The sequence below is a fragment of the Platichthys flesus genome, chromosome 10 (assembly GCF_949316205.1).
Source record: "Platichthys flesus chromosome 10, fPlaFle2.1, whole genome shotgun sequence".
In the NCBI taxonomy this organism is placed as follows: Eukaryota; Metazoa; Chordata; class Actinopteri; order Pleuronectiformes; family Pleuronectidae; genus Platichthys; species Platichthys flesus.
In genome coordinates, this window is record NC_084954.1 from 15,590,965 (window position 1) to 15,604,263 (window position 13,299).

Here is a 13,299-nt window from a genome sequence, read left to right on the forward strand (position 1 = left end):
GGTCAAAGGTCAAGGCGGCCTGAACTCTTTTTTGTAGCCCCTTTAACATATTATCTCATGTCCGCTTTTAGGGAATGTTTTCAAAGTATTAAGGATAAACTGATGAGCTACAGAGGTCAAAGGTTAAAAGTCACAGTTATCTCATCTGACTGGAGACGGATATATGTAGACTGATACTGCATTGGTTGAAGGAGGGAGGCATATAACTGCTGGTCGTTTATTCTAGTTTACAATGCAAATAAAACAGCAATTTACAGTATTGCAGCAGCATATAGTTGGTATTCTGGGTATGTTGCAGATACAGCATAAATGAAAATGGTCATGAGAACATGTCGTACTGATGTCAAATCACTATTCACATTTTCCACTGCAGGAAAAACACTAAGGACAAAAAAAGATGAAAAAATAAATAAACTACATATAAAAATGAAATGAAACAAACTATCGGTTTCGGCAAATTGTAAAAAAAATCTATATATATATTAATTAATATATTAGATTAACTTTCAATTAATATATAAGGATGTAAATTAAGATACTATTTATAAGTAAACAAATATGGGAATATAGTTATATTATAACTCAACTATTATTAAGCTAATAATCATCACTCTATTCATTAGCACCAAGTAAAAATATCCACATCCTCTGAAGCCTCCAGTTTCTACTGCGCCTCAGATTCGCCCCTTTTCTTCAACTCTGGAGAAAACACGGAAGTCCTCACAGACAGTGTTTCTCTCCCAGCAGCAGCAGCAGCAGCAGCAGGAACAGCACCGTGGAGGTGTGTGACAGGCCCGCAGTGACATGGAGGCGTCTCCTTTCATGGCCTCAGCTGGAAACGAGTGACACGGTGTCAAGGTATCAGATAGCCGGGGTTCAAATCTTTGGTTTCACCCGTGGCGCGATGAGTTTGTGCTGGAGCTAGCGAGCTAGCTAGCTAACGGGAGCCAAGCGGCTAGTCAGCTGAGAGCCAGCAGTTTGCCAGGATAGAGTGAGTTGTGGCGGCCGGAGCTCACCACACAAACACACACCACTCCTCCCAGTGGCTTTAGCTGTTCAGTCACAATCTCTGCTGTGGTTGACGTGACTCAGTGGTGTCCGGTTACACTTTGTTTAGCGTATCCAGCCTATGTTAGCAGCATGCTAGCTCCAGTGTTGTCATCGCTCTTCCTCCCTGAGGTTGGTCGGAAGAGGCGGGGTTTCATCTCTCTCTTTTCTCTCGCCGCGCTGACTGAGGTGTCTGCCTTGTCTTTACAGCCATGGAGAGATTGGAGGCGACGTCAGAGCTCCAGTCCCGGCTGTCATCCCTCTCCTTCTCGTCTTTCCCCGGGGTAACATCCAACCAGTGCGACACCAGCCCGCTGGAAAGGTAACCTGTTGCTGCTGCAGATTGTGTCGCTCATCGTGCTGCTATACAAAGGGCTGACACGGCCAGCTGCTGATGCTCATTGCATCCTAATGTCATCCCATTTATAAATACTTGATTTAATTTTCTGCTGCTTTTCTTCCTTAAGTCTCCAGAATACAGATCTGTCAAAGAGCCAACCCCAAACAGACGACCAGGCTGACATGGAGGAAATCAAGGAGGATTCGGGGCAGCGTTCAGAGGTAATTCATGTTTAAGTATGCTGGATCAGATGTCAGTCAGTGGCAATAAACAGTGATGTAAGATCTTGTTTCAGATTGATGTAATAACGTGTGTCTTGCATGTGTGCACTTTGAGGGTAATGAAGAGGCCCCTGCTGAGCCGGCCCCGGGGGACGGAGGCGAGGAGAACAACAGCTCTGGGAGCTGTCAACTCTCCACTGAGATGAAACGTGAGGACCTGCTGAGCGTTTCATCAGGACGCCTGCTTTGTTTTATCCGTGACTCTGATTCAGAGTTTTCATAAATCTGTTACAGTGTAGAACAACTTTAGAGACATACATCTAGAATTATTGAAGGGCTTATCTAACCCAGATGAGTGATGATCAGAGGTGCTTTGTGAACATATTGCTTTTGGTTCCTCCCCGATGGCAGCCCAGATGCCGCCCCTGGAGCCGCCGACAACATGGACATCTGCGACACTGAAGGAGCTGAAGGCGAAGCTTCGATCGGAGCCGGACAGCGTGGTGACGGTGTACCGGGGCGACATCATGACGGTTCACGTCCCCACTGTCCCCGAGGCCAAGAAAGTGAGCTGGGAGTTCGCCACAGACGGTTACGACATTGGCTTTGGCATCTACTTTGACTGGACTCCCGTGACAAACCGGTCCATCACGGTGCACATCAGTGAGTCAAGTGACGACGAGGATGAAGAGGAGGAGCTGGAAGGTCAGTTGGACTTGTTGATGATGTCATTTTAGCATACAGTGAGCCTTTTCAAAGAATTTCCTAGATGTCGTCTGTATCAACACCTCATCTTCTTTGTCTATGATATGTTGACTTTGAGCTTTGTGGGATTTCTGCTGCAGGGCCTGTCAGTAACGGAGACGTGGAGAAGGGCTCCAAAACCCAAACCAACTCAAACTTGGCCGAAATCTTACCGGTCTATCGCCAGGACAGTCACTTGTCCGTCTTCGGGGGGAGCCACGATTTTCCAGGTGAAGGAACCTACCTGCTGAAGTTCGACAACTCGTACTCGCTGTGGCGAAATAAAACGCTTTACTACAGGGTTTATTACAGTGCCTGAGATGCCGCTTTAACGTTAAAGAATGTTACTCCTATCAACATTGAATTATTTTTGATTTCGTACTATGAAAATGAAGTTATAATATAAAAGGTTAAATATAGGCATATCTATTTTTTATCACTTTTAGCTCTGCGTTGCTACATGTTGAGTCCACATTATATTGTCAGATAGTTTTGAATGCAGCATTTGCTCCGACGTCTCGCTGATAGATATTTGAAGAAGTCCTGCGTATGTGCCATGTTCCCATGTTTGCTCTGTGCTACTTGGTCAAGTGTCCGTCAGAAAACTTACATTGTCTTCAGCTTTAACACTTCTATGGTAGCAGTGATCAGGGAATGCCTGCACAGAATATATCTCAACAGGCTGGTTTCTTCATCAGCAGCGCTTTAAAAGGAAAATTGAGGTTTTCTGTTGCGGATATGTCTGTGTGCACTTTCTACCGTTACGATTGTTACTTTGCTTTGTTATCGCTGCTTGTGTTTATCCTCCTGCCAACCGCTCGTATACATTTCTTACATATTCGTGTTCAATTCAAGCGACACTTCAACGTAGAAATAAAATCTGCAGAGACATGTCCCCTGTCCGTTGGTCAAAAGGTCTTAAGTTGAATGTCCTTGTGCAACAGTTTCTCAGTTTGCTTTTTATGACACAAATAAAAGCCATCCCTTATCACAGAAAGCTCTTATTATGTAATATAGATTCAATATTTACTTTTGCCCCCCCCCCCCCCCCCCCCCTCTTTAATTTGCTGTTTCGGAGGTCGGGAGCAGTTGTAATATTTAATCTAGATGTATTTTGTGCACAGGTCTATGTCAGTGAAAATCAGCGTGTTTGTTTTCGAGTCTCCTCGGTGCGTCGGGCGTCACTTCGGATCCGATTGTGGTGGAAAAGCTTTGTTTCGTCCTTGTTTTTCAAATTCAGTGCTTTTACCATGTTCACTTGTGCGCGTGTTTCCAAAGATGTCACAGGTTTGGCTGCTAACGCCGTAAACAATGTAAAGCAACAGGTTTAAAGCATCCCTTGTTTGCTGTACTGTACCGTTCACTGTAAGTTATGATATTTGTTCCTGAAATTTATATAACACAATAAAGAAGAGATTGTCTAGTTTCTTTTGTGATTCATTTGAGGGTTAGAACAATGTCTATTGTTTAAAGAAGTCTATTGTGCACAAACAACATGAAAAAGCCATTTAGACTACTGCTGTATGTGCGCGTGAACTCTCATTTCATCATAGTCTCGCCGCAGGTCCAGGATTAGAAAACGCTTCAGGATGGTCCCTTGTGTTTCTATTAAATAGTGGCTTTAGGGGATTGATGTTATTGTTACAGTGGTGTTGATGAAACCAGTTTTATTTTAAGCACCCCCTGAGGGCCAATCACAATCCAGAGTTACTCCTAATGTCACTCGGCATTTCACAGTAAAAGCAGGAGAACAAACATTACTATTCCAAATGTTTTCGATCTAAATCCAAGTTTGATGCTAATTACATTAAACATTAATAATGACTACAAGATTTTATGATTTTTAAAGGTTTGAACTGGAGATATGGAGTAACTTCTTAAATCTACTTTCAAATAATTTCACTTTATGTACATATGCAGATATGAATATTTATATACAGACAGATGACAATAAATTATCTACACCTGGTAGGAGGTAAACTTTGAAGCAATTCAGATTAGTTTAGGTGTATTATATATACTATATTATATAATAAGGTTTGTATTTATATAGCACTTGACAATACATGTTACCATTCAACCCTTCACACAGAGAAGATTCCAGATTCATTCACTAGACTGGCACTCAGTAGAGCTCAACAGAGCCGTATAGGTTCATCTCTGATCTATGCAGCTTCCTTCTAACAAGTTGTGTGGTTATTGGTCCAGTAGTTTATTACATAAACCTGTTGACTGACAAATCAGAGGTGAAAACATAACCTCCTTAGCAGAGGTATAAAACCTCCACCCATTTATCAAGGAAATGTCACCAACATTAATAATAATTAGAAACACAACAGGAAATTTAAAGTAGAAAATTCGAGAATATCTAAATAATTGACGGGTAATTTTCTGTTGGTCGACTTATCAATTCATTAATTAGAAGCTAATTTCCCCTGCTACTTAGTCTATAGGGTTTTTATATTGTGTTTTATTTACATCGTATATATTGGTTTATTTTTTTCATGCACTGATTGCTGGCTGTACATCAAATTGCCCTTGAAGGATATTAAAGATTTTCTTTTATGGACAACTTTAGTTAATCACAAGCCGCACAAACCAAGCTAGAGCAGCAGAGGAACCCAGCAGCCAGCAGGGGGCAGCCTCAGGACATCACAGCTAAATCATTTAATGTAATCAGTTGAATCATCCAGTATCTAAAAGCCAAAAACATATAAGTAACTTTTAAGTAAGGCTGTCAAATATATGTAGTAAAGTAGAAAATATTTTCTCTGAAGCATAAAATGACACGGACACACACAAGATAATTTATCCATCTTCTTAATGTGCTTAGTTCCTTGGGGCAACCATCAGGCTGTTTGGCCTAGTTGGTAAAGACTTCGCTCTCTAACAAGAAGTGCCAGAGTTTAAACCCCACCATTTCCCATTTTCAAGCTGGCAATATACTGAACTCTTAAAATAAGCAGGATTTTTCCTATTAATTGCACAATATCTTAGACTATGTAAATTTAAATACATTTTGGCTATTGCGCAGGATGTGCGCAATGGGCATCTGCGCAGGATGTGCGCACATTTTTTTAAATTTTTTTTTAATTAGTTTCATTTAATTTAATTTTACATTTAATTTTATATTTAATTTTATATTTAATTTTATATTTAATTTTTCATCATCATCATCATTTCTCCGCGCTGGTTCAGGGGTAAATGATGCTGGTCTTCACAGGTGACTGACCTACGCAAGCCTGTAGCCGCCACCCCCCCACAGGAGATTATGTGCTTGTGTTTGTGTGTGTGTTGTTTTAATTTGCATGTGTCACGTCATGATAAATCAGTCTCCTATGTCGCCTGTACCAGGTGCCGCCCCTGTCACTGGTTATCTTGGCTCGCTGCCTGGCCGGTAACCAGCCGTCCGGACCGCTCCGTGAATAGGGAGGAGGAGATGTTTCTTTACTTGGAATGCGGCCACTTTATATCTCGGATATACAGCAGGAGCAACACTCGCACCGGTCCGCAACTTCTCGTTATAAACACACTTTTAGCGTCTTTTCCCACAATACCTTGGTCGACTACGTCACACACTACACACTTTCCTTAAAGGGGCAGGCCATGCCTGCAACACAACAGCTCTCGGTCTCATATACAGATGGCAAGAGAAAGCAGAGAGGGACTTGTTGATTATTCTTTTAATGAAAATAAATATTGCGCTGTTATAAGTAGATTATACGTTTGATAACATTTCGCCTAAAACTCGCTAAAGTGAACCTTTGATAAATTTAATTAACTGTACCTCGTCACAGGTGCGTTTCTACTTTCGCCTCCAGATTCAGCCAATCAGAGGCGTTTACGGCAGTGACAACTTGCGCCAAATTTGCAGGCGTGTTGTTTAGCGGCAGCAGAGATTTTACAATCTGACTCCGAACAAACAACAACAACAACAAGAACAACAAGATGGTGAAGATGAACTTCTATGTGCTCTGGTCCCTGCGTGACGCTCCACGCCAGTTCATCAGGTGTGTGCCACTGGAAAAACTAAAATCACCTCCATGCTGCCTTTTCTCCAAACACGTTGTTCCTTCACTTTTTGCAGCAAATCCACCCGGAGATGTTTCCAGGTCCACGTGCCGCTGCCGCTGCCCAAACAGCTCGTCATCTTCGGCCTGGGCGAGTGGAGAGGAGGTGGCACCGCCACCATCTCAGTGGAGGTGGTGGTCAGTGCGGAGCTGCAGGCCCAGAGGATCGGGACCCTGACATCTCAGGCAAGGTGTGAGGAAGACTGGCTCAATCTCAAAACCAAGCAAAAACACTCAGGTCTTAATGTATGAGCTTCTCTTTGAATACAGGTGTCTTACCTGGGAGGGAGACTGGAACCCGGACATCGCCTCTGTGGCAGCAGAGAGGGGCCGGAGAGGAGTTTATGGCAAGATTGTTCTCACAGTGTGTGAAGAGGTGCGAGGTTTTACTATATACAAGCTAATTCCAATGTTTAATGAGGGAAACAACCTTAGGTTACACATAAATAACTAATTTCTGTCAGTAGACTTCAATAGTGCATGTGCAATATGTCACACTATATACGAGCATGTGAAAACTGTTACGCTATATATAACCATGTGCAGTCCGTTACACTGTATATCATTATGTACAATCCGTTACATTATACATGATGATGTGCAATCTGTTATGCTGTATATAATCATGTGCAGTCATTCACATCGCATATACTAGGGTCACTGCGGTTATATTCAGTTCTCTATTCTATATATACTTTCATTTATATTTTATATTTATTTACTACTTGTGTATCTATTTGACTGACCTTTTTGCTTCTGCAGCACAGCAAATTTTAAGATCTTATCTCATCTGTTTTCCTGCATCTCATAAAACTGACTTTATTCTTATTAATACGGTTTATAATTGAGTTTATAAGACAGAGTCTCATGGGTTCTTTCTTGGCTCAGACTGTTGACAATGCTGTGACGACTTGTGACTGGTCACAGGATGAATCCAGCGTCCTCAGCAGCACTCCTCTGGCTCAAAGGAAGTGTCTTTTCCCGGAGCAGCACAATGCAACTGATCTTGGCAGCACTCTGCACCACGCTGCTGAAAATGATACGGTAAGAGAAGAAGAAGTTCAGCGGTTCCCCTGTGCTCTCAGTGCAACACTCAGTCATTGTCCTGGCTTGCAGGTTACAACCAATTCCTCACAGTTGTGTGACAGTGTTTCTTTTGCCGAGATCCAAGTGCGCAAAATTTACACCAGTTCCATCACAGTGGCCAACAAACCCACATTTTGGCCCACGGTAAGAGTCACACTCAGGACAATATGTTACCGTCCGCATGTGACGTGTGTAATTTAGCCTGTCCTCATGTAAAACAGGAGAAGACACCGAGGCGGACGGTGATCAGTAAAAGAGGCCACATGACCTGGAGCTCTGAGGACATGGACAGTCTCACTGAGGACACAGACCAGGCTTCAACCCCAAAGAAAAAAAGGCTGTACAGGATGAACAGCAAGGAAGGACTGACAGCGCAGATAAAGAGTGACAACAGAAAAGGTCAGGAACCCCATTAAATACAACTGTCGCATCCGAATTCACAAAATGGGTTTGGACAAAGATCGTGCTTCAGTTTCAGTGTGTCCATCGACGCGCTGGAGCCACACGATGTGTCTGAGCGACCCCGACACCGCCGTCCTCATCGGGGGAGAGACGGCAGATCAAAACTACTGCAAGGATTCCCTGTGGAAGCTTGAGTTAGGTGAGGGGAGTTTATTTAAAATGTGTGTTCAGACATTTATTAGTTGTAGTCTATTATAAGATTTTAAATATATAGCACCATATAGGAAAATGGCACTTATACCTCCGCCAAGGCCCAACAATCCACTTAAATTCAATAAGGTTGTACCAAATTGCCCAAATCAGTCCTCTAAACATGCCTGATATATTTATTTTCATCAAGATCCATGAATCATTCTCTGAGAAATCAGTGAAAATGTAAAAACACACCCTATCTCACAAGAAGGTCCTAGATTCGCCCCCTGATCCAGATCTGCACCATAATGGAATGGTTTCCTCCCTGACCAGTTCCTCTCCAGTACCTTTCCTTGGGGTGAAACATCCTTGGTGGAGGTAATAAAGCTCTAAACTACTAGTTTTACACCCAATGCATTGCCACCCTTCTCAGACAGTGACTTCTGGTTCCCCATGAACTCCTCTGCCTCTGGACCTGTTCCACTTTGTGCCCGAGGACACTCTGCGACCTACGACCCAGACTCCAAGTCGGTGTTTGTGTACGGGGGCCTGAGGGAGGGTCAGCGCTACAGTGAGCTGTACATCCTCAACACTCTGACCTGGAAGTGGAAGCTTGTCACTGTGGGTTTGTTACTAACATGTTGTAGTTCTAAAATCTTTGCAGATACTCAAGCAAAGATTTCTTTATTTTCCACTGTGGATTTTCCCCGCTGCAGGCGAAGGGGAACATTCCAACTCTGGCGTATCACTCTGCACTGTTCTACAAGAAGGAGCTGTTTGTGTTCGGTGGAGTCCATCCGGGACATCCGTCCGGGGAGAAGTCCTGCAGCAATGCTCTGTACATCTTCAACCCAGAGTTTGAGCTCTGGTACCAGCCCATCGTGGAGGGCGACAAACCTCTGCCTCGGTTTGGGTCAGTGCTCTTTCCAAAACACAGCTGCAGTACATTTACTGCCACTTTCTTTTCTTTATTGTCTTTCAAGATTAAAATGGTGTTTGTACTGAACAGGCACTCAGCCACGCTTCTCTCGCAGAAGTTGATGATATTCGGTGGCAGGAAGACTGCAACCTACCTCAATGATCTCCACGTTCTAGATCTGGGTAAGTGCAGATTTGTTGGCTTGTGTTAAGTGCTGATGTTGGATCCTGGCTTGCAGTGATATTTATGTTTTTTCCTCCTGGCTGCGTGAAGGATTTATGGAGTACACAGCTGTGAAGTGTGGGAACATGCCCCCGTTGCCTCGAGGGTGAGTCCAGAACTAATCGACCTTGAGATCTGTCATCGACGGACCCATCTGGTTTAAGTGTTTTTACACAGCATTTAAATTTATAAATAAAAGTCATCATCCAGTATTGTCTTCTTTTCTATTCTGGAAAGAGAAATTATACAATTGAGTATTGAAAGAAATCTTCAGATTAAAGCCTCTTGCGTGTTCTTGTGACAGGTTTCATGCGGCGGTCCCAGTTTCAGACAACAGGATTTTAATCAGTGGCGGCTGCAGTTCGATCGGAACGCTCCAAGACGTACACGTCTTCAGCACTGGTGAGAACCGTTCCTTTCAGTCTCATCATTTCCTGCAAATTTATCAATTCAGTATGCTCTTCTCACAGCATCTTCTCCTGCCTCGATTTGTCCTCAGATACCAACATGTGGAGTTCGGTGGTGTCTCCCGTGCTTTGCTCCAAACCTCGTGCTGGACACAGCATGCTGAGTTTGAGCTGCTCCGTCCTGACCGACACTGAGAAGCACGAGCCGAGTGAAGACGTCAGAGTTTACTGCACAGTGCTGGTGTTTGGTGGGTCCGACTGCTCCGGTACCTTCTACAACGACACACTTAAGTGCACAGTGGAGCTTCCTGGAGGAAAGTGATGGATCGTCAGAGAAATTTCAGGACAATAGATTTTAGTTTTTTTTGGTCTTCGAACAGATTGAGGATGATGCTGTGACCTCCAAGTTTGTTTTACTCCACAGTTCTCTCTTCTGTCTTTCTTTGCATGTTATTTAATTGTAATTTGACTACTTAGTCTTTACTGTTTTTGTATTCCTTTATTTCATTCTTTTATTAAATCCTCTTCAGTAAAGAGTTATTTTTCCACCATGCAGCCAACAGTGTGCAGGTGGTGGGGTGGCCACTTTGCATAACAAATCTGATTTGCATGTTTTGCACGTAACACCCATATCAGTATATAATGATAGCAAAATGCTGGACTGTCCTTTTAAAAAAGTAATTTTATATTAAATATTTTAAGCCAACAGTCTCTTCACTCTTTGAAATGTTTTGTACAGTAACAACAGTCAAAGTATTATTTTCAAAGTGTTTTATTAAAGAAAGCATCATATTACATGTGTATAGCTGTTATGTGCGAAGATCGGAAGGCGTGTCTGGTTGGCAAGACGGGTGGCTCACTTTGAAAGCCTCGATTTCAATGAGGGTTTGATTTAACCTATTGATGGTTGGGAACTGCTCGACGTCCACCTTGAACCTGGTGAGAATAAAGACAGGGGTTGTTTGTACGAGGTTTTTAAAGTTCAGACTACACATGGTGGATTTCACTTACACAGAAGGTTGAAAGAGTGTTCTCCTTCAGGGTGACCTTACCTCTCTGCATTGTAGACTTGTGGGACCAAGCAGATGTCGGCCATGGAAATCTATAAGATATAAATAGAATCAAATTAGAAGGTATCTGCTGTGTGCCACAGTGATCGGCTTGTTAGGAATATGATGAGCAGGCGCCTACCTCATCGCCGACACAGTATCTGCCTGCCGTTTGCTTCAGAATGGGCTCCAGAGCTGGATGAGAACACAACATGCATTAGAGTCCCATTTTACAGAATGACAGGAGATGGCTCTGTGGCATAATCCTGTTACTATGAAGACTGCACTTGCACCAACCTTGGAAACCACGAGTGATGAATTGCTGAGCCCACGGCACTTTCTCTGCTCCCATTTTCTGGATCACATACAAGTTCTGAAACATCCAAATTTATAGCGTTAAGTTGAACCACGTTGTGACATTAGGGAATTGAATTATTTCACCCACCAAGGAAGTTTGTCAGTCAGTTAGCAGAATTATGCAAAAACTACTGGACATGAAACTTGGTGGAGGGATGCAGTGTGGGTCAGGGAAGAACCTGTTCAGTTTTTGTGCGGATCCAGATCAGAGGGTGGATTTGGGATTTAATTTTCACTAACATAGTGAGATGGGGGGTTCAACATTGTCATTAAATTCTCAGGGTAATATATAGATCTTGATGTAAAAAATCAGGGATGGATGGTTGGGATTGTGTTGGTGCAGAACATCACAAAGATCCAGATCTAGTGAATTTAAATGTGGTTTCACCAGGGCACTGTTGAGCCTTGGCAGAGGTACGCCATTCGAGCTTCAGGTGTGAACCCACAAGTCTTGATATCAGAACAGATACCATTTGAACTGTCGGCCTCAGTTGTAACCCACCTGCAGTGGCTGTATCCCAGAGGCAATGACATCACTGATCATCCGGACCTGGGCCCGTTTCTTGGGGTCTGCAGGAAGGAGGCGGGGTCCTGGCCTGGTTTCCTCGATGTACTGGATCACTGCCAGCTGGGAGAGCACACAACATCCTCATTGTCCTCAGTGTTACAGTTTCTTGTGTAAAATAAAATGTGAGGATTTGTTGGGTGAAGATCGGAGGGACTCACTGACTGAGAAAGGGTGATGCCATCGATTTCCACTGCAGGCACTTGTTGCATGGGGTTTAAGGATTTGTACTGTTCAGTGAGCTTGAGCACAGAGAGAACTTTTTTAGACTAGTGCAATATTAAGTTTATACAGTTTAGTCATTAGAAGCTGATAACACATCTGTAAATACCTCTACCAAGACAGTTATGTTTCACCCTTTTTTGGTTTTATTACATAAAAACAACAGATTTCCATGAAATTTGGTTGGATGTGTTATGGGTCAGGAAAGAGTCCATAAAAAGTTGCTTCTGATCCGGATCATGGGACAGATCCAGGATTTGTTTCTTTATCTTTCTTAGATAGTTTTTAGATAGACCGTTTATCAAAACTTTCAGTCTTTGTAGGGAATAATTCATGAATCCTGTTAGAAAAAAAATTAGGCACGTTTAGGAAACCGATACATGGGACTGAAGGTGGAGGTATGCACTCTACTGCGTGCCATGCTAGTTTAATTATGCAGACCAGACGTTAGAAAACACAACTCGGAGACGTCTCATGCAACAATTGAGGTAATGAATCCAGTGAATCTGCATTTTGTACCTGCTGACCTCCATCTTTGATCAGATTGACTGGAACCTGGTCGTACTCTATTCCTTTAAGAGCAAAAGCTGTTGCACAAAAAAGTTAATCATCATCTTGTCGACAACAAAACTGATTTAAGATGGAGCTGGTTAATATATCAGTTGATATCAATAATTACATCATTATTATAAATTCTTGTGGGTTTTTAGACTGATTTTTTTCCTCCTGAATAAAGGTTGTGATTTTAAGCTTTTCCTTATGAGCAGAGAATGAACGTTGATAAACAGTCAAACATTTCACTAATCTGATCAATGATGTTATACCTCCTCGTTGTGTTTGCTCGATTCTCCACATATATAATATATATTTAAAGAACTCACCGATGCGAACCCTCCAGGAGCAGGAGCTTCTGAAGTATCCATGAAGAACAGGCTGCACAGAAAGCCACATAAAAACACAGTCAGTCCATTAGACAGCACACTTCCCCCTTCCTCTTGACATTGTTAACTTGTCCTGTCTTTGCAGTTGTTCACCTTGGCTGGAGTTGCCATGGCTGCTTGGCTCTAGATTTCACACAGTTGAAACTAATGCAACAGTTTTTCTACATCGTCCTCATCCTGCAGCAGCCAATAGGAAGTGATCCTAAACCCCCTCCTACCTAATCTTTGCTCCATGACTCAGCAACATTTGGGGTTTCATATGGTTCCCATTAGACATCTGGCACACACACATACGCACGCACACACACACACACACTAAGCAAAGAGTGTTAATACACTACCTTGGCGAGGCAAACTGGGGACAGGTGCATTACTGTGGCTGTGACAACGTTGTCACTTTTATTTAAAGGATGAATTGCAACGGTTCGTCGCTTACGATCAACAGCACAACACTAAAGTCTCAGTGAGATGCTCTGCAGACATTTGGTCACAGTTCAGCCTTTGGTTGCATAACT

General features: G+C 42.9%; 3 protein-coding genes across 7 annotated transcripts; 2 read left to right on the forward strand and 1 right to left on the reverse strand.

The window, feature by feature from the left end:
• Positions 1-712: 712 nt before the first annotated feature.
• On the forward strand, positions 713-3,778 carry tmed8 (transmembrane p24 trafficking protein 8). The gene is made up of 6 exons (XM_062397891.1): positions 713-858; positions 1,258-1,369; positions 1,515-1,608; positions 1,724-1,817; positions 2,020-2,313; positions 2,454-3,778. Exons 2-6 carry the CDS (start codon positions 1,260-1,262, stop codon positions 2,669-2,671), a joined length of 810 nt encoding a protein of 269 aa, XP_062253875.1. The 5' UTR covers positions 713-858; positions 1,258-1,259; the 3' UTR covers positions 2,672-3,778.
• A 2,423-nt stretch (positions 3,779-6,201) lies between these two features.
• On the forward strand, positions 6,202-10,517 carry zgc:163014 (uncharacterized protein LOC100038766 homolog). 2 transcript variants are annotated; one of them, XM_062396568.1, is made up of 13 exons: positions 6,202-6,362; positions 6,440-6,613; positions 6,693-6,798; positions 7,311-7,466; positions 7,539-7,652; positions 7,730-7,907; positions 7,981-8,109; positions 8,536-8,723; positions 8,819-9,015; positions 9,112-9,203; positions 9,295-9,349; positions 9,548-9,645; positions 9,743-10,517. In XM_062396568.1, the coding sequence occupies exons 1-13, from the start codon at positions 6,301-6,303 to the stop codon at positions 9,970-9,972; spliced, it is 1,779 nt and encodes a 592-aa protein (XP_062252552.1). In that variant the 5' UTR covers positions 6,202-6,300; the 3' UTR covers positions 9,973-10,517. The 2 variants fall into 2 exon arrangements, with proteins under 2 accessions (XP_062252552.1, XP_062252553.1); XM_062396569.1 differs by having other exon boundaries at positions 7,350-7,466.
• On the reverse strand, positions 10,407-13,263 carry gstz1 (glutathione S-transferase zeta 1). Of its 4 annotated transcripts, none has more exons than XM_062396572.1 (9): positions 13,126-13,263; positions 12,725-12,776; positions 12,363-12,430; positions 11,783-11,863; positions 11,559-11,684; positions 10,997-11,072; positions 10,842-10,894; positions 10,703-10,752; positions 10,407-10,586 (listed from the first exon to the last, which is right to left on the reverse strand). In XM_062396572.1, the coding sequence occupies exons 1-9, from the start codon at positions 13,153-13,155 to the stop codon at positions 10,460-10,462; spliced, it is 663 nt and encodes a 220-aa protein (XP_062252556.1). In that variant the 5' UTR covers positions 13,156-13,263; the 3' UTR covers positions 10,407-10,459. The 4 variants fall into 4 exon arrangements, with proteins under 4 accessions (XP_062252556.1, XP_062252557.1, XP_062252560.1 ...); XM_062396573.1 differs by lacking the exon at positions 13,126-13,263 and adding an exon at positions 12,878-13,028; XM_062396576.1 differs by lacking the exon at positions 12,363-12,430 and having other exon boundaries at positions 13,126-13,253.
• Positions 13,264-13,299: the final 36 nt, after the last annotated feature.